The sequence below is a fragment of the Mixophyes fleayi genome, chromosome 3 (genome assembly GCF_038048845.1).
Source record: "Mixophyes fleayi isolate aMixFle1 chromosome 3, aMixFle1.hap1, whole genome shotgun sequence".
In the NCBI taxonomy this organism is placed as follows: domain Eukaryota; kingdom Metazoa; phylum Chordata; class Amphibia; order Anura; family Limnodynastidae; genus Mixophyes; species Mixophyes fleayi.
In genome coordinates this window covers 262,170,238-262,197,925 of record NC_134404.1, presented here as the reverse complement: position 1 = coordinate 262,197,925, position 27,688 = coordinate 262,170,238, and the positions used below count along the sequence as shown (strand labels likewise).

The 27,688-nt window shown below is 37.9% G+C and overlaps 1 protein-coding gene across 1 annotated transcript in view; it reads right to left on the bottom strand.

The window, feature by feature from the left end:
- Nucleotides 1-1,166: 1,166 nt before the first annotated feature.
- Nucleotides 1,167-27,688, bottom strand: part of MEMO1 (mediator of cell motility 1) — a 51,285-nt gene continuing 24,763 nt past the window's right edge. Inside the window, exons 4-9 of the mRNA XM_075203525.1 lie at nucleotides 22,605-22,717; nucleotides 22,277-22,388; nucleotides 21,195-21,337; nucleotides 6,051-6,127; nucleotides 3,416-3,520; nucleotides 1,167-1,880 (exon numbers count right to left, since the gene is read on the bottom strand). Coding sequence (XP_075059626.1) covers nucleotides 1,749-1,880; nucleotides 3,416-3,520; nucleotides 6,051-6,127; nucleotides 21,195-21,337; nucleotides 22,277-22,388; nucleotides 22,605-22,717 — 682 coding nt within the window. The 3' untranslated portion in view covers nucleotides 1,167-1,748. The remainder of the gene's footprint in view (nucleotides 1,881-3,415; nucleotides 3,521-6,050; nucleotides 6,128-21,194; nucleotides 21,338-22,276; nucleotides 22,389-22,604; nucleotides 22,718-27,688) is intronic.

Below are 27,688 nucleotides of genomic sequence, written 5' to 3'. Positions count from 1 at the left end.
AATTGGGAGTTACAAAAAAAAAAGGAGTTTTGATGTAATGGTGGTGACATGGTCAAAAAGAATTTTATAGACTAGACTGTTGTTATCTGGCTTTATGTTTTGTGGACCATTTGTCATCAGTATTAAAATGAACAAGATAGCATCAGCAGTTAATACATATCTCTGTAAAACAAGGCCTTCCTGGCTGATGCTTCAAAATTTTCCTATCTTCCATTCTTGCTTGGCACATTTTATTTCCTTCCTTTCGAGTATAAATAAATTTGTGAAAGTGAAGCAGTTTAAATAACTTTAACAGGCAATTAAACATTTAAATCCCTCTTCAGGATTCTATTCCATCTGTAGATTTGGTGAGTTTTAATGTACTAGAAAATGATGGAAAAAATCCTGAACATAGACCTAATATGGACAAATAAAATAATAATTGCACTGTTTAAAACATAAAGGCCCACTGGAGATAAAATATATGCTTTTATTAGTGTATTTTCACTCTTAAAAGAATTCACACGTGTACAGGAATGGAACCTATTGGTTCCAATGACCCATTAGCATTTGTGTGATAACATTTTTTGATGCTGCCTGATCGCAAGTAATCGCTAACCAACATGTAGCGTTACTGGTATTCAACCCAATGCCAATGGAAAATCAGCCTAACTGTGCTAGCAATAACAGCTCTTTTATTAATAAAAACAGTTGAGAAGGGAGTTACAATAATGTTTAATGTTATAAAATACAATTTTATTGAAAAGATAGTACTTAGCAGTAATAAATGACTAATTAAACAGACTAATGCTGCCTAGATGTTTATCAGACATGAGAGCAAAATGACAAGATTTGTAAACAATCTGACCATACACGAAGGCCAAATTCTACAGGTCTGGCAATGCAGGAACACTAACGCTCATTTTGCCTCTCTGTACTGTCACTTACTTCTGATTTGGCCAGGGACCTCACATGATAACAAAGATCATAGTATACTTTTTTTTCTTCTTGCCATATTAAATCCAATCAATCTTGATGAGAAGTCAAGGTTGCACACAATACAATGGTCTCACAAACCTGTACATGTGCAGCCAGCTTTTAATTTACTTGTTACAAATTTTTCTTCTAATATAGTGCAAATGGATACTTACTTTTATGATAACCTCTAGTGCAAATAAAATACCACATTATTTGGTTTGTGTAGCCCTTTATTAGCAACTAAAATAGAAAGTATTTGTTGTACAACACTGGTAATAACCGACTATACATGAATTGTATTATATTCTAACAGAGAATAAAGGATAATTTATAAATGCATTTTTTGTTATTAAAAAGCTTCCACCCTTTATTTTTTATTTTTTTGTTTTACAACTTGCAAAACTATTCTGAAAGCTGAGTACATGTGCACATATCTGCAAACAGTGCAAATTCAGGTTATGGTAAACGCTAACTTATTCCACGATACTAACATCTGCCACCGCTTGCCATTATTAGTTTTCAAGTTCACAAACACTTTGACACAACTTAACTTCTGATACCATAACCAAGAAAGCAACTCTTGTTTTAAATTGGGTAAAAAGGAAAAACAAATAAGATAGGACTACACCTAAATGAAAAGAAGAGGGAAGATATGAACTGGGTTGAGACTCCTTTTATCTCACAGAACAGAGCAGCACTGTGCTACTGCTTGGCTATGACCCCATGAACAGAAAGAAATAAGGTTGTGTCAGCATTGTGTTTCTAGGTGGCATTCCTGAGTGTTTAGTGGTTCAATGCACCACAAGGGCTCCAGCAGCATAACTCACTGAACTGTCTTGCCAGGTTCGGCACTGGCTAGACTGAGCATAGTTCAAGAACGAGAAACTCATGTTAACTCCGCTCTTCTGAAGCTCTGTTGCAGCCTTAAAAAGAGGAAATATGGGTAAGTATCACTTCAGAGGATGGTTTAAAAACAAAACAAACAAAAAACAAACCCCAAGCAACAGGTGGTATAGAACAGTCCCTATTAACTTCTGTTTTAATGTAGATTTCTATGACCTTTTGACATTAAAAGTAAATAATGCATAATGATGTTGACAGTTTGCCTCTGGGTTATTACTTTTAAGAAAGCCATTATCATATTCTTCCTCTTCTATACTGGATGAAACACTGGCAATTTAGCAATTTAACACAGTAAGGGGCGTATTTAATTGTCGTCGGAAACGCCGAAAATCCAGCGGTCTGCGCACCATTACCGTTATTACGGTAATAGTGCGTGGAAAAACCGTTACTACTGTAATTTTCTAGCTGGATTTCAGCTCGCAGCTCCCTGAGCCGCAAGCTGAAATCCAGCTAACTACTACCGTAATAACGGTAGTAGTTTTTACGCGGCGGGATCTCGGAACAATTGAATACGCCCCTAAATATGTATTAAAAAAGACAGGAAAGGCACAAAATGGGATTCAGGAAGCGAGTAATGATAAGTAGAGGGATTGTGTTAAACAGTGGGATGATTTAAAATGAAAATGGATAAAAGGTTAACAACAGCTGGACATTTAAGTATTTTTCCTTCTCTTCCTCTAGACACTAGAATTACCAACTGCAACATGGCAGTGACAAGGTATTAGATATTTGTGATTTTCGCTCACTACTTTTTACATTGTCAAAAGCTTTAAACAGAGATGAAAGAAATTGAAATGAAAACGAATTGGTATATTCTTGCTTAACAGTATTTTTAAGGCAAACCTGTTGTCAGGATCTTAAAAAACAAAAAACAAAACTGAAGTGTTGAAATCAACTCAGAGGTTACTAGATTTTAGCAAAAGCGACAACCTGTTCTATAAGGACATGGTCACACTTTATGGCGGGTAGGCCAGGTTGTTGTGTAATTGAAGACAGGGTTGAGCTTCACTAAAAATGACATTTCCAGCAAAACTTTTAAGTTACAAGGAGGCAGAAACACGTGCATAAAAGGTGGAGTCTGGTTTACTTTTTTTTTACCCATATGTTAATGCTTATTTATTGCACATTAAGATGTGTTTGGAATGGCACTATGTAATTATATAGCTTTTTCTGTAATATATATTTTCGTTTCCTCTAAAAAAAAAAATATGAGATATATTTTAAAGGGGTTTCATTTAAAAATGAATAATTCACTAATGTAATTTAAAAAGACAAACACAATTTATAAGTGCTTAATAAAAATCAAATACAGATAAGAAAAATACTTGGCTGGTATCTGATGGAAGCATACCAACACTAGAGAAGAAGAGAGCAGTCACAAATCATTCCAACAGGATATATTAATGCAAATAACACTTTTAATTTCATGGAAGAGAATGAGAAATTCTCAGTAAATATCTGTTTGAAGTAGAAGAAACAAAGAGATGCAATTTGTGCATATAATGGGAAAATGTAAGAGCAAGATAAAGAGTCAGTGGGCAAGAATTATACTTACGTTTAATAATACCCCAATTGGGTGTCTTCCACATATAGTATTATGATACTTCTTCAAGTAATTACTAAATGGTACAGGATCTAGTTGTTCTATAATACTCATACCCTGGAATGGAGACAAAAAGTTACTAAATATACATATTCTGCATTATGCAAAAATACAAACATGTACCAACTGCACTACATCAAAGTGTCTCAGTTTGCAACCCAATAAATGTGTTTAACAACTAGGTTAGTGTTTCTTAATGCTGGCAGCGATTTTTAGAACAAGTAAATCATCACCATTTATATAGCGCCACCAAGTCCGCAGCACTGTACAGAGAATATTTGTCATTTACATCAGTTCCTGCCCCATTGGAGCTTACAGTCTAAATCTCCTAACACACACACACTATAAAATATATATATATATATATATATATATATATATATATATATATATATATATATATATATATATATATATATATACACACACACACACACACACACACACACACACATACATACATACATACATACATACATACATACACACACACACACACTAGTTTTAATTTTGTCAGTAATCAAGTAACCTACCAATACATTTTTGGAGTGTAAGAGGAAGCCAGAGCACCCGGAGAAAAACACTGGGAGAACATACAAACTCCACACAGAAGAGGCCATGGCTAACCTATGGCTCTCCAGGTGCTGTGAAACTACAAGTCCCAGCAAACCCTGCCAGCTATCGGCTGGATATCTACTGGTAGAGCATGCTGGCACTTGTAGTTTCACAACACCTGGAGAGCCACAGATTGGCCAGGCCTAGTTTAGGCCAACTAATAGTGATCAGTAATGAGGCAAGAGACAGTGTCTTAAAAAACTACATTTAACATAAAGATTATCTACCATCCAAAGAGGGCTGATGAAAGTGGCAATAATTTAATGAAAGTGAGAAATGTGAAGCTATGAGGGGTATAATTTAACTATTTTCCTTGCAGCATTTTATACTCAGTGCTGAACACTTAATAGATTGACACAGTATTCTCCGTGTATTGCAACCAGATTCTGTGGAGTTCTCTTCAGACTGTTTTTAATTAAACTGGTGCTCACTCCAAAGATTGAAAGTTTTTAGATTGCTCAGTTGTTTTGTGGTGTAATATGAATTAATGCAGCATACTGTGATTCTGCAGTATGTATATTAGCCCACTGTTGTCTTTTGCCGATTATGATTTTCTCTCTCCATTCTATGCGGACATTACCGTTGCCCATAAAAAAATAAGCAAGTTGAGCTGTTGAGGTCACTAAAGCTGCTGCCAAGCTCGCACCAACTATCACCAATCTTTTATAGTTGCTGATATCTCCTTTTGCAGCCATGCTAGACACAATTATAGAAAAACCAGAGCAGTTTTCTATACATGGCCCAGTCCATGCTGGGACATTATTTGCTTAAATAAAGCATGACACACACCTTTCGGAAAGCCCTCGCTTTCAATATGCTTGATGTCCTCTAAAAAGTTGATTATATGGCTCAAATAGCACTCATGCTTCATCCTCAATGTGAGACCCATAACTGAAGAGATAGATCAAAGTTGTTTAGGTTGTTGTCACTGCACTGACACCCTCATGAAACCATCATAGAAAATGTTCAAAGTTTTCATTAAATCCAGCAGAAGAGCACTGTGATGTTCAATACGGTGGGGGGAGGCAAAGTCTGATCATTACAATAGATGCAAATATACAGTATATTTTACATAAGATTAAAAAATCCTACAATACCATTTAGAGGTCTCTAACATGAAGAAATGCTGAGCTTGTAGCCTAGTGTGCTAGAACTTAGCTGACAGTTACAGCCTCTTGTTCTACTGCGGTGCCTGGACTGTTCAATCACTCCATGTGATCGCTGTGATCCCCAAAGCAGAAGCAGAGTTCACCATTGAGACTGCCACAGAAGTCATATGATGCCATTATGATGACAAAGCAGCCTTTTATGTTAAAGGCCATAATAGGACAGGAGAGACTATCTGTTGCTGCCCCTCAGCAGCAATACAAATGTAATAGTAAATAGTAAAAGTGATTCAATACTGCTTAAGTGTAAACACAGAATTGGTCCAACTGCACAAATTTAGCCATCCTAGTAGCAAATAAGATTGATGAGAGAAACAAAACTCAAAACGAAACTAGGTGGAGTCTCTATTTAATATATATATGTTCAGGATGTGTTTGAATAAGGAGTGGTTGTCAACTCTTCTAACAAATGACTTTAAAAAGGTGTTGAAAAAGTTATTCTACTTTAAAGCAACACATTATAAACTGTGAAATTTGGTTTGGCAATCAGGGTTCATAAAATGTCCACATATTCTGCATGTCTTACAATTTAAAAATGATATTATTTGAAAATAATATCATGCAAACACTTCATTGCTTTAAATGAATAAACAAAATTGGGGCTGGACAATACTGTGGACCAGGCACAAAATATTTTCTGTTGCTCTTTCTGTTCTGGGGTTACATTTAATTGACCTTAATGGAGAAAATCCTGATTTCAAATGCTAAATTAAAAACTGAACTAAAAAATCCCACATCAACAGAAAAATATTTTTCAACAATTGTATTAGTACTCACTAATGAGATTATGAAAAATGTACTCTTACCATTTTGTCTAAATTTTCAATTGACCTATAGATTTCTCCTTGAGATTCATCATAATAAGTATAACGAAATCGTTGTCCTGTAAAGGAGAATAGAAATTATATACAGTTTACTTTTCTTCTGTAATGTATAAGTAGATCAACATAATATTAGTGAGTAAACACTCAATACTACGCTCCTCAAAACTAGAACTTCTGACTAACAGTCTGGTGGTAGGGAGCGTTTTCTATGGGCAATAATAACATACAGGGCAGCTACCAGCGTTTTAAAGAATACCTTTTACCAGTGATAGGGTTTTATTAAATTCATATCAAAAAACAACTTGTCAACTATTGACATAGAAAGGGGGAGTGACAAAGGTCCACCTTGTGCAACAGTCCATCATTCTCTAGTGCCAAACTCCCTCCACCATGTACATGCTAATTACTGGTTCAGAGATCTAGGAATTGTGACCACCAGTAAAAAATTCTATGTATAGTCATTATCAGGTGTACTGAAACAAATATGTACAGTGACACTGTTTGCTGTATAATATGTGCAGTGAGTTGATGTGTGGTTAATATTAACAAGTTTAAAGAAATCAGTTTAAGTTAAAGAACGCAGTGAGTAAAAATGAGCGAAACAATCCATCTAAATGTATAAAAATGTACAAAGCAGGTCAATTAGAGAGTCAGACCTCATGACATAATGTAAATAAATAATACCCCTTGCAGAATAGCACATTAACACAAGTGTGGACAAATCCCAATTGCGAAGACGTCAAAAAAAATAAAATATTCCCAGAAAACTGGAGAACATGCCTCAACTCTCTGCACTCCACACTTTTCCTGGACTAGAGATGCGATTATGGATGTCAGTCCAATCTCCAGTTTGCTTGCCGGGAACCATTAGCTTCGGTTTATAGAATCAGCGCTATGCACCACAATTACTACTGCTGCAGCCAGATCAGCTCTTACCCTAATACAGTGTTGGCTAACCTGTGACACTCCAGATGTTGTGAAACTACATTCCCAGCATACCCTTCCAGCAATATTCTGCTGTATATTGACAAATCCCATTGTATTCCTACCTAATTTAAAAGACTGATTTCAATAAGTTCTGCCACCAGTCCAACTTAAAAATAAACTATTCAAAATCGGTTGCACTCAATATCTCCCTCCCAGACCCTATTGTAAGTACCATAAAAGTTTCCTTTCCCTTCAAGTGGCATTCAGCCTTTGTTTGATATCTGGGAATAACACGATGTTATGAGATTTGAACTATTCACCTCCTTTAGCCAAAAACACGCAAGTTACAATCCTGGTCCAAACCAAATCTCTCCTGGTTGGGGAAAACAAGTGTCAAAAATAAACAAACATTCTCCCTAAGGTACTATATGTTGTCCAGACAGTTCCTAAAAGGCTACCCATGCAATTTTTTATTGATCTACGAGTGATCAGGGATTTTGTCTGGGGGGCAGACAGCCAAGGATCAAACGTGACATACTCTATAGACATCGTCACCAAGGTGGCCTACAACTACCATTCTTCTGGTGTTATTAGCAGGCCTCTACCCTCACTAGAGTTCTGGAATGGATAAGATTGGTGAGAAAAAAAAACCAGTGGATTCTTATTGACGGCTTGGACGGCCTACCCCCATTGAACCTCTTACCGTATCTCTCAAACCTACCCAAACTCACTCACCCCACTATAGGTCCAATTCTAGATTGCTGGAAAGTGATTAGGGCGAGCAAAAGTATTTCTACAATCATATCCCCCTGACCTCATTTTTGGGAAACTCAGAATTCCCACATGGGGGTAAATTTATCAAGCTACAGGTTTGAAAAGGTGGAAATGTCGTTTTGTAAAATGGACTAAATAAATGATAACTAGAATCTGATTCGTTGCTATAGGCAGTATCTTCACTTTTTCAAGCCGACAGCTTGATAAATTTACCCCCTGGACTCCAATCCAGACAGTTTCCCATTTGGTCTACAAGAGGGATCCAAACACTATGCCACCTGATCAAGGATGGTTCAATCCAAAAGTTTAATGAACTGCAATCGGAGGCCTCCCTTCTCGCAAATGAATATTGGAGATTGTGACAGGATGGACCGCCTATGCCACCCTGTCTGTTGTTGCTGGGAACTGGCTGGGCTTACTTTGCACCGTTCCCTTTTGTTATCCCAAATGCGCCCTCTTGCTGCTGTAGGAGGGGCTTAGAATGCTGCCACCACAGAGCTCCTTCTATGGCACTCAGAACCACGTTCCTTCTGGGTAATTGACACTGCTAGTGTACCTCGTTGCTGGTGTACCCGGGAAGGTACTCCTGACCTCTCACTATAGATCAGGGTTGCTGTGGATGGATCCCCCCACCCCTGGCCTATCGCACTAACCAGGGCTGCATGGGTAGCAAGCAGAGTGGTGGTACTGGAAAAGCTTGGGTCCAAACCTCAGACAGCTGGAGAACTAATTAGATTTAGGGTCTAATCTGCAGGTCACAGGATTACAGCAATATTGAAGATGTTTTCAAGCAGGTCTTGAAGTAAGATGTTTATTTGCTCTCACTGGTTAAAGGCCCCAGTGATCAGGTCAGTTGAAATCAGAAGAATACATTACATGCTCAACACCTCATCTTTTACACAGTTCTGACACAGGCTAATTTTAGCATTAGGATGTACTCTATTTACACAAACATGGATTTACATACATTTGAAAGCTAGCCATATTTACACTTATATGTGAAATTCTAGAAATGCTGTGATGTCCTGCACCTGGTTTTCAGATGCAGGGAATCCAGAAGCCAGTCTTAATTAAAAGTCCCTGCATTCAATGTTGGACCTTCACACATCAAAAGATCTAATTAACATGGGGCCTTTCATTAGACCGTTCGGAATACATATTCACACAGAACAACAAAAACCAAAAACAAGCCAGTTTCTCACAATCCACAAAAGGCTTTGTAAACAGAGGCTCATTGTATCAGATATATACATCAGAAATAAGGTATTTCCTTTAACAAGGGTAAACAGAAAAAACAACTTTTCTACCCTGGTCTCAGAGATAACAATTTGCTATCCCACATTATACACAATATCAAAAATAAGTGCATTGGTAATTATATAAATAAGCGGTCTGCGCTATTTGCTTTAAATAAATTTATACCAAAAATTATTTATCAGTGATCCAGTCACAGAGATATTTACAATTTTGCTCTCTTCTACACAAACAAAGCACTCAAGCCAATATCACCAGTCCGCTAACACCCTTTGAAACTTTTTGCACTTTCACAAACACACTGTCTCTGCTATTTACCAAATACTAAAGCTGGGTACACACTACACTGTTTTCATCCAATAATCGTCTCAAACAGCCGACATACGACCGCTCGTTCAAAAGCGGGTCAGTGTGTGCAGTGACACGATGGTCGAAAGTGTGCCCAAATGGACGATTGTCGCCTCATTTGGTTGGTCGTACCGTTTAATATTTTCGTTCCAATCTCGTTTCCGTTGTGTAGTGTGTATAAACTTCCGACCGATCCACAACAGTAAGAAATTACAGCCATTGCTCACGACAACATGGCTGTAAAAAGTTGCTAAAGGGACATCTGCTCTTCCATTTATCATCCTAAACAAGGCTAGTGTGTATGCAGTCCATGGACCGAGCGATCGGACCATCGATCGCATGTAAAATCGCTCGGCATAAAAAGTTGGTTGAAATTTCTGTAGTGTGTACCCAGCTTTATTGAGGACATAACCTCGTTAACACAGAGATCTGGGAAAGAGACCTTAGGGACCTAACTGAGCCAATCCAGTGGCCACAAGTTTTCATGGCTACTCATGCATGCTCACAAAATACAGCCATTGTCGAAATCCAATATAAAATTCTGACATGATGGCACAGATGTCCCGAACGGTTATATACATTTTCAATAAGTGCTTCTCTCCTTTGTTGGAGATGCAACTATTCCGTTGGCTCGCAGCTCCACATAAGGTGGTCATGCTCTAGAATCTCCCCCTACTGGAACAAAATAATACATCTCTCCAAACTGATCACGGGGGCAGATGTGCCAACTGACTGGTTTCTGGCACTTGTTCAACATTTCATTCTCATTCTACAAAAAAAAAAATCAAAAAAAAAAATCGCTCCTTAAACACTTTAAACAATGCAGCCAAATCCTTGATTTTGATTTGTTGGAAGTCTCCCTCTCCTCTGACTGTATCTGAGTGGTTCCACTGCATTGATTTTTACATGTCTATGGAGGAATTATCCCCCTTGGCCTGTTGCCCTCTTGCACACCTTATTGTCCTTCCTTCCACCTCCCTCACCTCCCCCCACTTTCCCTTGTCTGTCTGTCTTCCCACCTGTAAGTAGTTATGTTCTCATATTCATTGAAAACTTCATTATGTTGCTGTCTTGTTACATTAGCTTCCATTGAATTGTTACTGTGAATCAATGATGATTGTTATGCAACATTTAAATAAAGAATACATTAAATAAAAAAATAAGGAAGGAGGAAAAGAAGCTGTTCCAGTTTAAAGATTTATCAACAGAGTTGATGAGATTTCAGAGAAACTTTACACCTATATGCTTCAAGTTATTTTCACAAGGTCAAAACATTTGCACTGATCTTTCCTGCTTGTATGCGCATATTCACCCCATTTGGTTTTTGAGGATTCCTAGTTACCAGAGGATGCAATGGAATTGACAGCAGCTACCATGCCACATGGTGAGGGGGACACGACTGCCAGTAAACAGAGATAATCAAAGAACATAGAGACCTTTCAAACCACCTAGTTGAATGTTCCTGTGCAGATCTATTCAGGACACAATCAACTCCCTCCTAAGATGATTGCTAGGGTACAACCTGCACCAAAGTAGGGATACATTAAAAGGTTAATACAGCTTCAGAAAAGCTGCAGAAACTTGGCACTGCTCAGTTCATTTTATGATCACAAATTACAGTTATCATTCATAGTTTACATCTCAGTCCAGATTTTTGATTGATAAACAACTTAATACAAAAGTTATTTAGTGCTGAATTATTGAGGAAATGTAATTTTATTATATTCAATATAGCATGTATTGTATATTATAATATATATGCCATATACATTTTTAGTACAATGGCAGCAAATATATCCTCACCCTAATCATAGCAGGTTGTCATAATGTTATGCATAACTGCAATACAGGTGCCAAAATTTGAATTGAAAGGATTTTCTTTAAAAGGGTTGGGATTTAATCAAAAGAGTATACCATTTATAGTACATGCTAGAATTATTGATCCTGAAGTACACTATGTAATAACAGATTGTATAATGGTAAAGGGCTACAATTATGCAATTTATACTTAAAAATAAGAAAAAAAAGAAGATTTTATTTTCCTTGAAAATTGCAGCACTGCTGCATAACTTCCTCGCTTAATATTATAACAGATGCAGATTTAGACAATTTGCAAAAACAAAAACTGGAAAAAATAATAATTTGTCCTCATTTTGGTATAGCATATATTAGTATGCAGCTCCAGCTAGTGAACGTCTGGAGAATTATGCAAGCTGTTAGATAAAAGTTGCTTATCCAGTGCTTTTAGTTCATTATCCAGACTAAATTATATTTTTGGGAATCTCTAAGTGAATAATACCCTTGATCTCATCATGTTTACCAAGAATAAAGAAGGAATTTAACCTTATAATGCATGCATAGAAAAGAGTGATGGTATTCCAGAAATGGAAGTTCCACAATTTTTTAAATAAATTTAGCTATGATGAAGAGGTCTCAGAATTTTTTGAGAATTCTACAGTAAACCGTATCGGAAGGATGACTTTCACTTACTGAACAAGACAAACTTCTGGAATAATATTAAATGACCAAAAGTCACAGATGCAATTAGAAGGTTTAAATAAAATATATAACCAGAGGAGATATAACTAATTATGCATTTTAAAAACCTTACATCTCCAAGACCAGATGGATTTGCAGAATCTTTTTTTTTTAAAATACTCAGATACTAAGATAAAATATCTCCTAATATAACTGGCATGCTCTAGTAAAAGGGACAGACAAAGGTGTTCGATGACACTTTTATTAAAGTATTGCCAAAACAGTGAAGAGATCTCACAGATCCTTAATCATTTATACCCCTTTCTCAACAAAATCGGGATCAGACACGGGATAATGAACACAGCTGCAACCATTCGCACTGCACTTTGGTCCCGGGTATATCACGGGTCGCTGCCTTTCACACTGGACCTGTGACTGCCCTGCATTTTCAAGTTAAGCCCCTCCAATGAGCTGCTTTTAACTGAACCTGGGTCGAATAACCCAGGAACACCTGTCAGACAGCAATGTATCTGGCTCCAACCTGGAAATAACCCTGGTCACCCCATTCACACAGACACACGACCTAGGAAATTCCCAGGTCCATGCCTCTGTGTGAAAGGGGTATAAGACTGATCTCATTTCTTAATGCTGAATATAAAATTTTAACAAAGAATCTTGCTAAATTCTTCCGCATACTATTGATAAACATCAAATAGTTTCCGGTAGAAAATTCTGCAATCTGGGCAACGACTTTACAGCAATTCAATAATTTGGTAGAAAACCAGATATAGGAACCTAATTGTATATTGAACTTGTATTCGGAGAAAGCATACAAAACTAAATAATAATAGCGGCATTAATGACCGATTTATTCGCTATTTAACCAACTTATATAATACCCCTAAAACTAGATTAACAAAGGCCTTATATATTGTCTACTTGTGAAAAAGGGGACAAAAAACAGGGGTTATTTATACGCCAAGTCTAAGAAGCAAAATTCTGCACAGAGAGGAAAAGCTTTATGAGTTTTAAGGATCTGGTATCTAATGAAAAGATTTTAGCCTACTGAGTTTTTAAGAGGCCTCTAGGAAATTGAAACTTCCTACTGAACAGATGCTGATGTTAGAGATAAACAAACTGACATTATGGTCTCACTTTCTAGATCTTCTAGATTCAAAAATTTCCTTTTTCTGAGGTAATATGTACCGATGTGCTTAATTGTTTGAAAAGGTTCTTTTGAGAGGTGGAAATTAGATTTTCTGGAAATACATTGAATTTCATCTTTAAACATGGGGATCATTTTGAGCTGGATGCATTTGCACTCTAAGGGGGGAATTCAATTGGCTGCGTTACTGTCAAAAATAACATGGCCTGTGTCCTATTAACGATATCACGGTAATAGTGCGCGTAATTACGTCAATTTCAACGCCGGCATTTTGCTTGCAGCTCCCTGAGCTGCAAGCAAAAAGCAGGGGTTAAAATTACCGTATTAACGTTAGTACATTTATTATAGCGCTATTCTGGGGGATATTGAATTGCCCCCTAAATGTACAAGGAAAAGTTGCACACAAAAAATAAATAAACTGCACTTACATGCATATGTTGAGTCAGATACACACAAAAAAAAACACATAGCATCGCACCAAATGTGTGTATACTCATGCAGCACAGTAGCATAAACGTGGCTGACAGTATCAGCATTAAATGCTAAGGTCAGGTTACCTTATCTGGACACAATATAGTAATGTAATAAAGTGTCATATACACAAAAGAGAACAGTGTCTTGAAATCAGCTTGAGGGGTCAATACCAGCAGTTGCTAAATAATAATGGCCATCAGCGGCACTGTGTATGCTTCACCAGCCCTCCAGGAGCTGCAAGAAATACGCCTCCTTAGAGGTGTATTTGGGGAAGCATCCACACCTGTGTAGCAGTTACGTGAACATACCAGTAAATCAACAAAACACCACAATCTGAATATGGATGATTATGTACGCATTTTGGTGTGCATGCACGGTGCGGAAATGTATATGCCATGAATTTTTTTCCCCCACGTAGGTGAACTTAATCTTAAGGACCTGTCATCTGCCAGACTCCAAGAGATGTATGCAGCCAAACGGCACTATCGATATTAGTAGGAGAACAACAGACATATCAAGTGCCTGATTGCTAGCAGTTCAGTAACTATTTAAGAAGATTACAGGGACAAAGGATTACTAGATTATACAACCTAATAAATACTAGTCAGAGTTCCTTTTAGCCCCAGTAATACTACTTAACAATATATATTAATGCTCAACTTGGTGTGAGCTTATATAAACATGAATGTTTATTGATGAGATTGTATATGGGGTATACTTATATAATAAAGCGCTCCTTACAGTCAAATAATCACCAGAGGTCTGAGTCAACATATAAGCTCATTACCTTATAAATTGTGTCAACTATAATCATATGACCATTGGTTCCAATCAAGGTGACTATAGTACACACATCACACATTTTCAGTTGCAATGGTATCTTAGGTAGTCAAATATATTTATAATAGGAGTGATTATTATATACTGATTTTCTTTATATATATTGATAATAAGTAGCAGGGCATAGCAATTTAATTTGCTATTTTAATTCACTTTAGTCACTTAAATATTTCGCTATTCAATTAGGAGGTATATATTAATATTTTAAAGTATATCAATAAAGTAAAAGTTTTTTATTTTTAACAAGAAGATCGCTGAGTGCCTTCCAATACACAATTCTTTCTATCCTCTTCATGCTTCAATATTAGCTATCTGTGTAATAGTGCACCACCCAGTAAATCATTCCAACCTTTATAATTATATTTTGATACTGGAATAGCGATACCTAGTGCAGTGGTACCCTCCTTTTAGTAAAGGGTGGGTCTGATAGTCTAAACAGAGCCAGGGATGGGAGTTTCCTTTTAAAGAGAAGGTGGGTGTGTCGCCTGTCCATCAAGCTAAGCCTGTGGGAGGAGTGTCAGGTATAAAACCCTGCTTGTTTCATTGTTCAAGGAGATCAACGCTGGGCTAGCTGGCTGATCTGGACAGAGAGCTGGACTATGTATAGTAAGCGTTGAGGGTCTCCATAATTGCTGTGCAAGTATACGGTGTCAAAACATTATTACCATCCTGACAATAAAGAACCATAAAAAGGAAGAAGTTGTACGCTTGTGCTTCTGCAGTAGCGGGCTCTTGCCACAAGTGGTGTCAGGAGTGGGATGCTCCGGGAAGCAAGTTTCCGCTACCCAACCCGCGCAGACGTCAACATGGAGGAAGTACTGAGAACCCTTGTGAATGTGACAGCTGCGCAGCAACAGCAGCAAGCTCAGATGCTACAAGTCGCCGAGGCACAGGTGGAAAACACAAGGCTCTTAAGAGAAGAGTTAAGCCAGGTGAGGCATGACAGAAATAAACCACCTGGTCCTGTTCTCCAGAAAATGTCAGCAGCTGATGACGTAGAAGCATATCTGGTGTCTTTCGAGAGACTTGCAAATCGGGCAAAATGGCCTCCTAAAGATTGGGCTGAGAGACTGGCGCCATATCTGACTGGTGAAGCTCAGCGAGCTTATATGGATCTAGATGAGGAACGGGCCTCTGATTATTTGTGTCTAAAGTCTGAGATATTGGCTCGCATTGGAGTTTCCGGGCCAGGCCGAGCCCAGCGCTATCACCAATGGCACTATGATAAAGAAAAAACGGTCAGAACGCAAGTGGCTGAGCTTTCTAAAATTTTAAAGAAATTGCTGCAGCCTGAGGAGAATTCGCCTTCTCGGATTATTGAAGTTCTGGCGATAGATCACTGCATCCGAGGGCTGAACCGCGATTTGCAAAGGTGGGTTCTACAATCAGACCCACAAACTTATGAAGAGCTTGCCACCGTGGTAGAAAGGTTTTGTGCGCTACAGCAAATGACTAAAGAACCTGCATTTGTGCCAAAGCCGCTGCCACGCCAAAAGCCAGGTTTGACAATCCTTGCCACAGGGCCCAATGGCAAAACTGCTACGGACAGAGGGCCAGGTGCAAAGCTGTCTAATCTAAAGTGTTTTGAATGTGGTGAGCCAGGCCACTTTAAGGCAGAGTGTCCTAAACTACAGGAACCCATGGACTGTTCTGTAGCACATATTGGAGCTGCATTTCCAAGATGTTTTACCATGAGTCCTACATCAGGAAGTCCTTGTTTGTTCCGGGTGACTGTGCTAATCAACCAAAACCTTGTTCTGGCCTTGGTTGACTCGGGGGGAGTGAACTCTCATTGGTTTCCAGCTCTGCTTTACCCGAAACCATAACCTCTCGGTTGCCCAAAGTGAAAGTTCTTTGCGTACATGGCACAACAGAGGAGTATGAAAGAACAATACTACCAGTCACACTCAAAGACAAAACTGTTATGGTGGTAGCTGCCATAGCACCTAAACTCCCATATCCACTCATTTTGGGTCGAGACTTCCCACTGTTTAATGATGTCCTCGGTGAGCGGATCCGGCCGGACATGCCGGCAACTGATGCAACGGTCGGAAGCCCGGTCTTAAAGGAACCGCCTAAGAATTCACAACATCTGGAGATCGATCTTTGGGAACCGCCAAACCGGAATGCCATCCTGGGAGTCACAGCAGGAGTTCCACAAAAGCATCCAACTGTGGGGAAACATGGACAGTCCAAACTAGCATTGGTCGGTGATGTCGCAGATGAGCCCACCCCGCCTGTCAGTGAGGATACGGACTGGTCTGCAATACCAATTTTGTTTCCTTTGCAGGACTTTGCTCGAGACCAACTTAATGATGCCACTTTGGAACATGCCTTTAAAAGTGTGACTGAGGTAAATGGGGTAGCGAAAGCCGCCCAGCCTGCAGAAGGTATACCATATTTTATTGTTAAAAATAATTTCCTGTATAGAGTTGCTAATGTACAGGGGGGAAAAGTAGAACAATTAATGGTTCCCCAGGTCCATGTAACCCTAGTGTTAAAATCAGCACATACACATGTCTGTGGGGGACACCTAGGGGAGGATAAAACACGGGAACGAGTTCTGCTTAGGTTTTACTGGCCCGGTGTACACATGGCAATGAAAAAGTATTGCCGGTCTTGTCCCATTTGACAGAGAACCTGTCCCAAACCCATGTACAGGGCACCTCTCGTTACAATACCAATAGTACAAGTTCCCTTTGAACGGATAGCTATGGACCTTGTGGGGCCCCTGGAAAAATCCGCACAAGGGCACCAATATATACTAGTGGTGCTTGACTACGCAACCAGGTATCCAGAGGCAATTCCCCTACGAAACATAAAGTCCAGCACCATAGCTAAAGAACTTGTATTGATGTTTACACGCTTGGGAATACCCAAAGAAATTCTCACAGACCAGGGTACTCCATTCATGTCTAAACTGATGAAGGACATGTGCCAGTTGCTAGGGGTTACGGCGCTTCACACCTCTGTATACCATCCACAAACAGATGGCTTGGTGGAACGCTTTAACCGCACATTAAAGCACATGCTCAGGAAAGCGGTGGCTCAAGAGAAAAAAGATTGGGACACTCTTATTCCCTATTTGATGTTTGCCATCCGTGAGGTACCTCAAGCTTCAACAGGGTTTAGTCCCTTTGAATTATTGTTTGGGAGACAGCCCAGGGGTATCTTGGATATGTTAAAAGAAGGGTGGGAGCAGCAAGGTCCCAGGGAGCCAAATCTGGTACAATTTGTGTCCCACATGTATGAGAGGCTAGGAAAGATAGGGCCCATTGTGCAGCAACATGTAAAAAAAGGCTCAGGGACGACAGAAGAAAAGTTATGACAAAAGTGCTGTTGTTCGATCTTTCAAGCCTGGGGACAAGGTCCTAGTCCTGGTTGCTACCCAGGAAAGCAAACTTTTCGCCCACTGGCAGGGTCCATATGAAGTTCTAGAGGCTGTCGGACCTGTCAATTACAGAGTCCACCAGTTAGGTAGGAGAAGGGAGGAGCAAATATATTATGTGAACCTCCTTAAACCCTGGCATGATGAGGAAACCTCTCCTCAGGTAGTGAGTACTGCCATTGAAAAGTCTGAAGTGCCCATAGAGCCAGCCTTGTCCATTCAGCAGAGACAACAGACTGAAGAAATGATTCGCCGGAACAGGGATGTCTTCTCTTCCATTCCTGGGCGCACTACCTTAATCGAACACGACATTGTCACTGCGCCAGGAGTCATTGTCAAGCAGAAGCCATATCGTATTCCAGAAGCCAGACGGGTGGACGTGAGAAAGGAGGTCGAGAAGATGCTCCAGTTAGATGTAATTGAAGAGTCCACTAGTGAATGGAATAGTCCCATTGTGCTTGTCCCGAAACCCAATGGGACAATTAGGTTCTGCAATGACTTTAGGCGCCTAAACAGTATGTCGCAGTTTGATGCCTATCCGATGCCACGTGTGGATGAACTAGTGGAAAATCATCTTGCTGGTAGCAATTATTTAACAACCCTTGATCTAACAAAGGGTTATTGGCAAGTTCCCCTGACTTCCACGGGCCAAGCCAAAGACTGCATTTTCCACCCCTGATGGTCTCTATCAATATAAAGTCCTACCCTTTGGGTTGCATGGGGCACCTGCCACCTTCCAAAGGGCTATAAATAAATTGCTACGACCTCACACAGCTTATGCAGCTGCTTACTTGGACGATATAGTGATTTATACCCCAGACTGGGGATCACATTTAGCCAAAGTTGAGGCGGTCTTAGCTTCATTACGGTCCGCAGGGTTAACAGCTAACCCAGAGAAATGTGCCATAGCCATGAGAGAAGCCAAATATTTGGGGTACATTGTTGGTCGAGGGCATGTAAAACCCCAGCTAGCAAAGTGAAGGCAGTCAAAAATTGGACAAGACCAGATAAAAAGTCACAGTTAAGAACCTTTTTAGGCTTAGTAGGTTACTACAGGCGGTTTGTAAGCCACTTCGCCACTAGAGCTGCTCCACTTACGGACATGTTAAAAATAAGTTGTCCAGATAGATTTACCTGGTCTGACTCTGCAGAAACCGCCTGGTCTGATCTTCGGTTAGCCCTTTGTTCCTCTCCAGTTCTACAAGCACCAGATTTTACCCAGAGGTTCTTCCTCCAAACTGATGCTTCTGGTGTTGGCTTAGGTGCAGTCTTGTCACAGGAAAAGAATGGAGTAGAAAATCCTGTCCTGTACCTAAGTCGTAAGTTGCTTCCAAGGGAACAAAAATATGCCACTGTGGAGAAAGATTGTCTCGCCATAAAATGGGCTACAGAAGCTCTGCACTATTATCTCCTAGGCAGAGAGTTCACCCTAATAACAGACCATGCACCATTAAGATGGATGCAGAACAACCGGGAGGTAAATGCCAAGGTAACCCGCTGGTTCTTGGCACTACAACCTTTCAAGTTCTCAGTAGAACATAGGCCTGGGATTCTACACAAAAATGCAGATGCGTTGTCACGAAAATATGCGCTCCTCGCGAAGTCCGCGTCCCCCTACCTGGAGACGCTAGGGGGAGGGATATGTAACAAAAGAAGGCATTTAGCTGGCAATATGCAGAGAAAGCAGGGAAGTAGAGTAAAACATTGGCACAGCTATGTACCCAGGTGGAGATTAAACCAGGTAAAAACATATGTGTAGCTTAAAATTGGTTTACTTACATGATTTAAAAGCTGCTTCCTCTCAGCAAACAGACAGGGTGGGTCTGATAGTCTAAACAGAGCCAGGGATGGGCGTTTCCTTTTAAAGAGAAGGTGGGTGTGTCACCTGTCCATCAAGCTAGGCCTGTGGGAGGAGTGTCAGGTATAAAACCCTGCTTGTTTCATTGTTCAGGGAGATCAACGCTGGGCTAGCTGGCTGATCTGGACAGAGAGCTGGACTATGTATAGTAAGCGTTGAGGGTCTTCATAATTGCTGTGCAAGTATACGGTGTCAAAACATTATTACCATCCTGACAATAAAGAACCATAAAAAGGAAGAAGTTGTACGCGTGTGCTTCTGCAGTAGCGGGCTCTTGCCACAAGATTATATATATATATATATATATATATATATATATATATATATACACACACACACACACACATATACAAACACATATATATATATATAGAGAAATTTAAAAAACATCTAGTTTTATTTTGTAAACATAACGTTTCAAACTACTACACAGAGAAATGCTATAGCTATATTTTGTAACATGGGTTCCAAGATGAATTTCCCGCCACCACCAAAAAGCCTTCCCTTTTATTCCCGCTACAGTGATTAAAATAACAGTTGCAACGTGTCAGGTTCTAAGACAATGGATCAAAAAAAGAAAAAAAAAAAAAAGATATAAATTTGTAGATTTCTGAATCCCGTGATACATTTCAGCAACTTGAATTTTCAATCTTTACTAATTTCTAGTTGTGAGAAAAGGATTTCATGTTTGCCAGCAAGGACAAAAAAAAAGAAAAAAAAAAAAGGAAAAAATATCTCTCAGGGGTAAATTTATCGAGCTTCAAGTTTCCGACAGGTTCGAAAAGTGGAAATGTTGCCTATAGCAACCAGATTCTGGTTATCATTTATTTAGTAAATACTACAAAATGATAGCTAGAATTTGGTTGCTATAGGCAACATCTCCACTTTACAAACCCGCCGAAAACTCGCAGCTTGATAGATTTACCCCTAAGTGTTGATACTCAACACTAGCTACCTTCCATAATAAAATTAATATGTAAGAGGAATAGAGATGATGGAAGGGGATCTTGTTTATGTTTTTTACACTTATAGTGAGCCTCTCCCGGTATCTGCTCCTTCTTGCCAATTACAAATAGATTGTAAGTTTTCCTTTGTTACAAATGTAAAAGACTATTTTGTGTGTAAATTTACTGTAAACAAATGGAAGACACAGATATTATGTTTTTGTAATCATAATTAAAATATAAAGAACCTAATTGTTACTATGTTAATAGGGAATCAAAGGCATAGGAGTATGAACTGGAGCAGAGTTTTTATTGGCAGTTATCAATTTGAAGTACTTGTCATATTTTGTGCCATAACCGTTCACCAACATTACAATAAGGTACATTTAACTTCAGCAACTGTCTGCATCAAATCATAACCATGCCATGTGAATTCCTGTCAACAGTTCCTAATATTTATATTACCAGTTCACATGCCAGCATCATAACCTATTGATCAGAAATGTGTATAACTCTCAGTGGTTTACATATCCAACTTGTATGTCTGAGTAAGGAGAATAATTCGACAGTAAATAGCATAACATGTTTGATAAAGAGAACTAAATAGTCTTGAGAACTTGTGCTTTCAAAATCAGCATTTACTCTAAAGTTGGTAACTGCATGTTTTTTCACTTACCCCAATGACAAAAATCTGATGAAATTACAAATAGATTAGTAGGATCGGCTAAGTATTTGCTAAAAAGTTTCCCAAATTCTTGTTCCTTTGATTCGCTAAGTGCTCCGACCAACACCGGAACAATGGTAAACTCATCCTTATGGCTAAAAAAAAGAAATAGAGAAGTAGTAAAAGAAACATTTCTGGAACATGTAAAAGAGTGATTGCAAAAATGAGAAAACACTTGAAATGCAGCAACAATTATTGTGAATGCTTACTAGCATCTAGTCATAGCAGATTATAAGACTGCTGTTTAGTAAAGCTTTCCCCTTTAAAGAACAGTTAACACTATAATGACAGCTTGTTCTTTGCAAAGGTGATGGTATCATAACTAAAGTCCATCTATTCAGAATAATAATAGTGTATTTTATAAGTATTTCTTTTTCTCCACTATCTAAAGTTCTGTGCAATCTCTGTCTCTTATGAGTGGGTCATATAGTGCTGTAAATAATGAGGGCAAAAATAATATATGATAATAGAAATTAATTCTAGACATTCTATTTTCATGGCATTGATATCACATAGGACAGTCTAGGGGGAACTCCCCTCAGAATAGCGCCACGCTAAGTGCAGTACCTTTAATACGGTAATTTTAACACAGATTTCTGCTCGAGGCTCAGGAAGCCTTGAGCAAAAAGCCAGTGTTGAAATTACTGTATTGATGGTAATTATGCGCACTATTACCATAATATCGGTAATAGTGGGCCAATTGAATTCCCCCCTCTGGAGCTGACAAATGTATCTAAAATAACAAATAATGTTGACAAATCGAATCAATATTTTCAATAACAAACCTGGAACTACTAGCTGAAGTGCATGTATAAATCTTTTTACAGAAGCATTATATATTTAGTAGGTCTCTTCGTATTGGAAATGTAATTGTGGCCTAAAGCTATTGCTTCTTCATGGAAAGCAAGGAACCCATTTCTTAAAATAATTTACTGGATGTGGTCAGGCAACAACTAAGCTATAAAAATTAGATTATTTAAAATTTCGAAAATTTAAACATTTTGCAATAGAATACTGGAAAAATAATACCATACCTTTCCATTGCTTTAGCAGTATAAGGTAGATGCATTTCAATACTGTGCTCATCCTCATCGGTTTGCAGAGACATTCGCTCAAACATTCCTGTCTTCCACAACTCTCCATAAACTAAAAATATAACACATAATACATTGATAACTTGCACTTACAATAGCAAGAACATAGAAGTTCTCAGGATCTTCAAAAAGACAAAAAATGATTAGTAGATATTTTAAGTCTAAATTAAAATAAAAATATTTCACTTGATTGGTGATGTTATATCTACTTTATAACCAGACCAAGTAGGGAAGGTGGGGGATTGTGAAACTCTGACACATACTGTACCTTTCTGATCAATATGGAGGTCATACAAGGGTGTTCTATATATATCCACAGTGGAAAGTGCACATCTAGAAAGAGCCACATGGTGGGAAGGACCGAGAATGAAAACTCTTCGTCTGTATAAAAATAAAATAGTGACAACAACTGATACAAAATAATACAAAGGTAATTCAATATAAAACAGTTATAATATGCTTCCAAACTGGAAGTTGTAGTTACAAAAATAACTTCCTATCTTAACAAAGAGACAAATGAGCAGGGTAAGCGAACTGAAGCCTTTCAATGCAAACTGAATAAAACTATTTCTCAATAATCATGTAGACCTCAAAACAGTCTTCATGCCCAACTGGACGTCAGGAATACATGAAGCCCACTTTAAACACTGGAGACAGACCTGGAATAAGGGTGGCTTGTGACCTTAACGTACAAACTAGCTGAACCTATTTAATATCTTTTAAAAAAAACAAAAGAAAAAAAAAAAAACATCCTTCAAAAAGGTTCTCCTCTTACACCCTCATTTCCTTACTTCCCTTGTATCTAAGGGTTCCTTAACAGATTTACAGCCATTTGAAAAAAATCTCCCTGAAATACCTGGGAAGTAAAGGGTTATATATATAAATGATACATAGTTGTTTGCAATACCCGGACCCCATGTCTGTATAATGTAAAACAGGCGTGGGGTCCGGGTATTGCCGCTTTAAAACCGACATTTTCACTCTGTCCATACTAAATGACGTAATTTCATACTGGACGTCGATTTGAAGCTCCAGAAAAACTGCATGTCTGAAATATGGTAAGTAGTAATTTTACTACTGTAGGGCTTATAGGCATTGTTATTCCCCTGTCATTTAAAACGTTGTTGGGGTTGACAGTGCCACCGAAATTATGGCATTCTTCTGAAGTGGGTTTAGTCTTTGTTTTCTTTTATTGTTCTTTCACTTGCATGTCTTGGTTTTACTTCTCTTATCTCTATTCTGTGCTTTTTTTTAACCTTGTGTATCTTTTCATTTTATGTTTTGATTATTTCTAATATCTATACGTGCCTGGCTGGAGCTGAGTAAAGGTCAGAAAATTTACTCTTAATGTAATGCCAAGCATAAAGCACAGTAGTAAAACACATTTTATTTATGCATGTTATTATAAACTAAAAATCCAATAAGTATTGAAATAGAAAACAGCAAAGTGCACTAAAACATATTTAAAATCAATTTAGGTTTAATTTGGCTTTTGCAGATATAAGAATGCTCCCACATAAAATAGTCAAGAAAAGTTATTGGCATTGGGCAGTCAAACATTGTTTTTACACTTAATTTATTGAGATGTTAATTCTAGGTTTGGATAGTAAATAGTATAGCAGTGCCTATTCACGAAATTTGGAAGTGCATAAATAAGGTTCTTTGTGAAAGATTCACTAAACCTATATAAAAAAATAAAAAGTGAAAACCATAAACCATATTTACTAATAGGGTAAACAATCTGTAGAAACCTTGCTCATTATACATTTACCTACTGATGGGACCATCCATAAATTAAGGCTTTTTATTTATTTTTTTGGTAAACCAAGCACTGTCTACCGTAGTTGGCCACCAATAATATGTTCTTATTCTCAGTATCGGTGGGTTACAGATTACATACTAGATTATGTATTTCCCTAAAGTAACAGATCATTCTTTAATGTGGCATTACCCTGTAACAATGCCTTCCAACTTTCTAACAACCTGGAGGCCAAATTATTTTTGACCTAATGATGGAGGGTCATAAACTGTGCCCATAAACTGTGGCCATGTTATAGGAAAAAGGATAAATCTTGAGCAGTGCTGTACTAAAAACATAAATACTTTAACATGCATGGTATGATGGGAAAGCTATACATAGTAATAACATGAATATACATGCATGTATGAGCTGTATACAGCATATGCTTTGAGTGTTGTGTGTCACAAGGCTGTAGCACTGAGAAAAAGTAAAATGCACATTAAATCCATATGACTGCCGCCTACATTACCAACACCCACTACATAAAAGGGACCATCCACAGCGCATATGTGGTCGCCCAGTGGTTTTAGGTGCATGACTCGGATATAACCAGGTGTCTCTCCTGCACAATTTTAGACACTGGTAGAAATATACAGGGCATGCTGGCCACACATAGTGTGTCCAAAGCCCTATTAAAATGACTCTATATAGATATTTAGATTTGTTTTTATCCACAACCTCCATGTTCTGCAAGCTTTTCAGAGGTATTTGCTTGTGTGTTTCTTGTAAAAAGCTAAGCTGTGCTCCAATTTTTTAATCCATATTTCCATATTTAATAATTCCACCTTTGATCATCCATCCATGTGTGCCTCCCATGATCTTAAGTCAGAATGTCTGTTGTAAGGCACTGAATACAAATGAATGAAGTTTATTTTTTATATTATTCTGCCTAATAATAAGGATTAAAGCATTGAGAAATCACTGATGAGATGTGTTTGATGGCAGAGTAGAAAATTAAAGGAGTCAGTAGTCCATAAATGTATTTCAATTTTGTAATATAAACCATAGTGCTCTTAGAACAAGCAAACCTCCTCCCCAAAGTTTTAACAGTTTTGACCAAAGTTTACAAAATACATGATGACAAAGACATTAGTGGCAATGTATCTTGTTGGTCCTAATTTAATTAAACAGGCTGTCTTCCCCATCAAGACCGACACCCTTCTTGCTTTCATATCTTTTAAGTATTAAAAGGATAACAGTGTACATCTAGCATAGAGCGTTTAGGGCACGGAGATCATTTAAAATGTGCCTTTTAAAAATGTAGGCCAGGTGTTCCTTTCCAGACTGCCGTTTGTTTCTTAAGGATGTCAAAGCCTTTTGTGTGATACTAAACTTAGATAAGGCAGAATCTGTCAGTGTGCATTAATCAGGAAAAATGTTGCTGTATCAATGTAAATGTACCAAATACAACTAACCTGCCTTTCTTTCTTGCGGAAATACCATACAAATTTGGGGTCTCCCATACCAAATCTTTGGGGAGTGATTAGAACACTGTGCATGATGAATATATGGAAAGATAAACCTAAGGGATATATAATTGAATATGATGGTGCAAAAAAATAAAAAATAAATAAAAAATCTCCAACAATCCTATAAACTAAAATCTAACCCAACATGCCAATTAGTTAAAGAACAGTTATCGTTAACAGCTAACCGTTTAGTAATTTCTACAGTGACTGGTTCATTTCTCATGTCTCCACCTTCCACTGTCTCTCCTTGTGCCAAACGCGCAGCCCAAAAGCTGCACAGAAATGCAAATGCCAATTACTTCTTTACTATTGGTGGCTGATAATGCTTTTGCCTTCCAATAGCCCCACACACACATACATTCTCCATCAACTACAATTGTTACTCCGCTATCTTCTGTATTATGTAACACCTCTAAGATTGAAAGCATATTTGGGCAGGATCCTCTTTACCCTCTGTTTCATGTCATTGTACATAATGTGTGCCGTGGTTCCGCTTAATGTACTTCACTGTGTAATATGCAATCACTTTATAAATAAAAAAATTAGAAAAAAAAAAAAAGATTATAAAAATTATTGGAAACAAATAAATTGACAGGTTTCTACTAGTTGTTTAGCCTCTATATATGTTAAAGTTGTGTAACACAGATAGAGAAATTAACAGTTCCATATCTGTGGCTGAACTAATGCAATTTCTTCAGTTAGTGCTTAGAAAAGTGAGAAGAAAAAAAGAACATTCATCATCATCATCATTTATTTATATAGCGCCAGCAAATTCCGTAGCGCTTTATTTTAATGGGGCACTCTGGGATGTTTGGTATGGTTAAAAGATATTCACTCTTTATTAGCTCTCATTAAAACATTGATCCTGATTACTTGGACAGCAGCAACATATTAAAATGTATAAAATCAAATTAGTTATAGATTACTCTCTCCATCTAATTACCTTAAATGGTAACAGTAATAGTGTCCTACTAAATCCCTAAATTATTACTATAAAAGGGATCCTAGACGAGTGCAGCGTAATCCTTATTCACAGAAAACAACACTTGCCTATTTTAATGCCTTAGATGCTCCAATCTCATTGAAGTCTCAGTTTCATTCATACCAGTTGCATACATTAAACAGATGCCCCTCTGCCTTTGAAAGGCATATTATTTAACCTAACAAGGATACCATCCATTCATATTTTTATAAAGTGAAGTTGTGAGCCAACCAGACAATAAAGCAAAATGATGACGCGCATTTAGATACAATAGCTTTTTCAAGACAAGCCAAGGGGTAATTCTGATTGGCCTTAAATAATGCTTCTTACCAAGTCCTCTTTTTTTTTTTTTTTTTTTTTAAATCTTTTTATTCGTTTTTCTCAGAAGTCAGAAAAAATGACAATAACAGTAACAAACACAAAGTATACAACACCAATCACTTATTTAGATGCGTTCATATACATTCAAAATTTTAGTCCAGTGACTGAATTTGCTTAAATTATACATCAACATTATGTATAACTTTATGCTTATATCAATTTAAAATCTATATTGAGGAGAACAAGAAAAACACGGTTTTAAAGGAAACCTGGAATCGGGGGGAGGGCAGGAAAAAAAGGGGGAGGGGTGGGGGGAAATAGTTGCCACTTTAGCAAGCAGAAGTCAGACAAACAATACAGATCAATCTTTTCCCAACCTACTAGTTGCCTGTGTCTTTAAGGGAGTATAGAAGGAATAAGTCCAGAGATTATTTTTCTAATTTTCTCTATATTCAGAGTGAACTCAAGTCCTCAGAATTCGCGAGAATGAGCAGTATCTTTAGACAAGAATAGATTTTTCTCATTAGGCGGGTCGAGAATCAGCTTAATTGTTTAAGTAAATACCAAGTAGTATATTCAAATAGTTTATAGATATTTTGTTGGATCGAGGGTTCTAGCGACACAATATAAGTGCCCCATTTCTTCTGAAATCTCTCTCCACCTTTTTCTATGTCTGGAAGAGTGGCTCTTCTGTCCAAATAAATAATATTCAAAATTTCAATTTTAAGCATCTCTAGAGATGGAGGCACTGGCGATGCCCAAAATCGCAGAATCAGTTT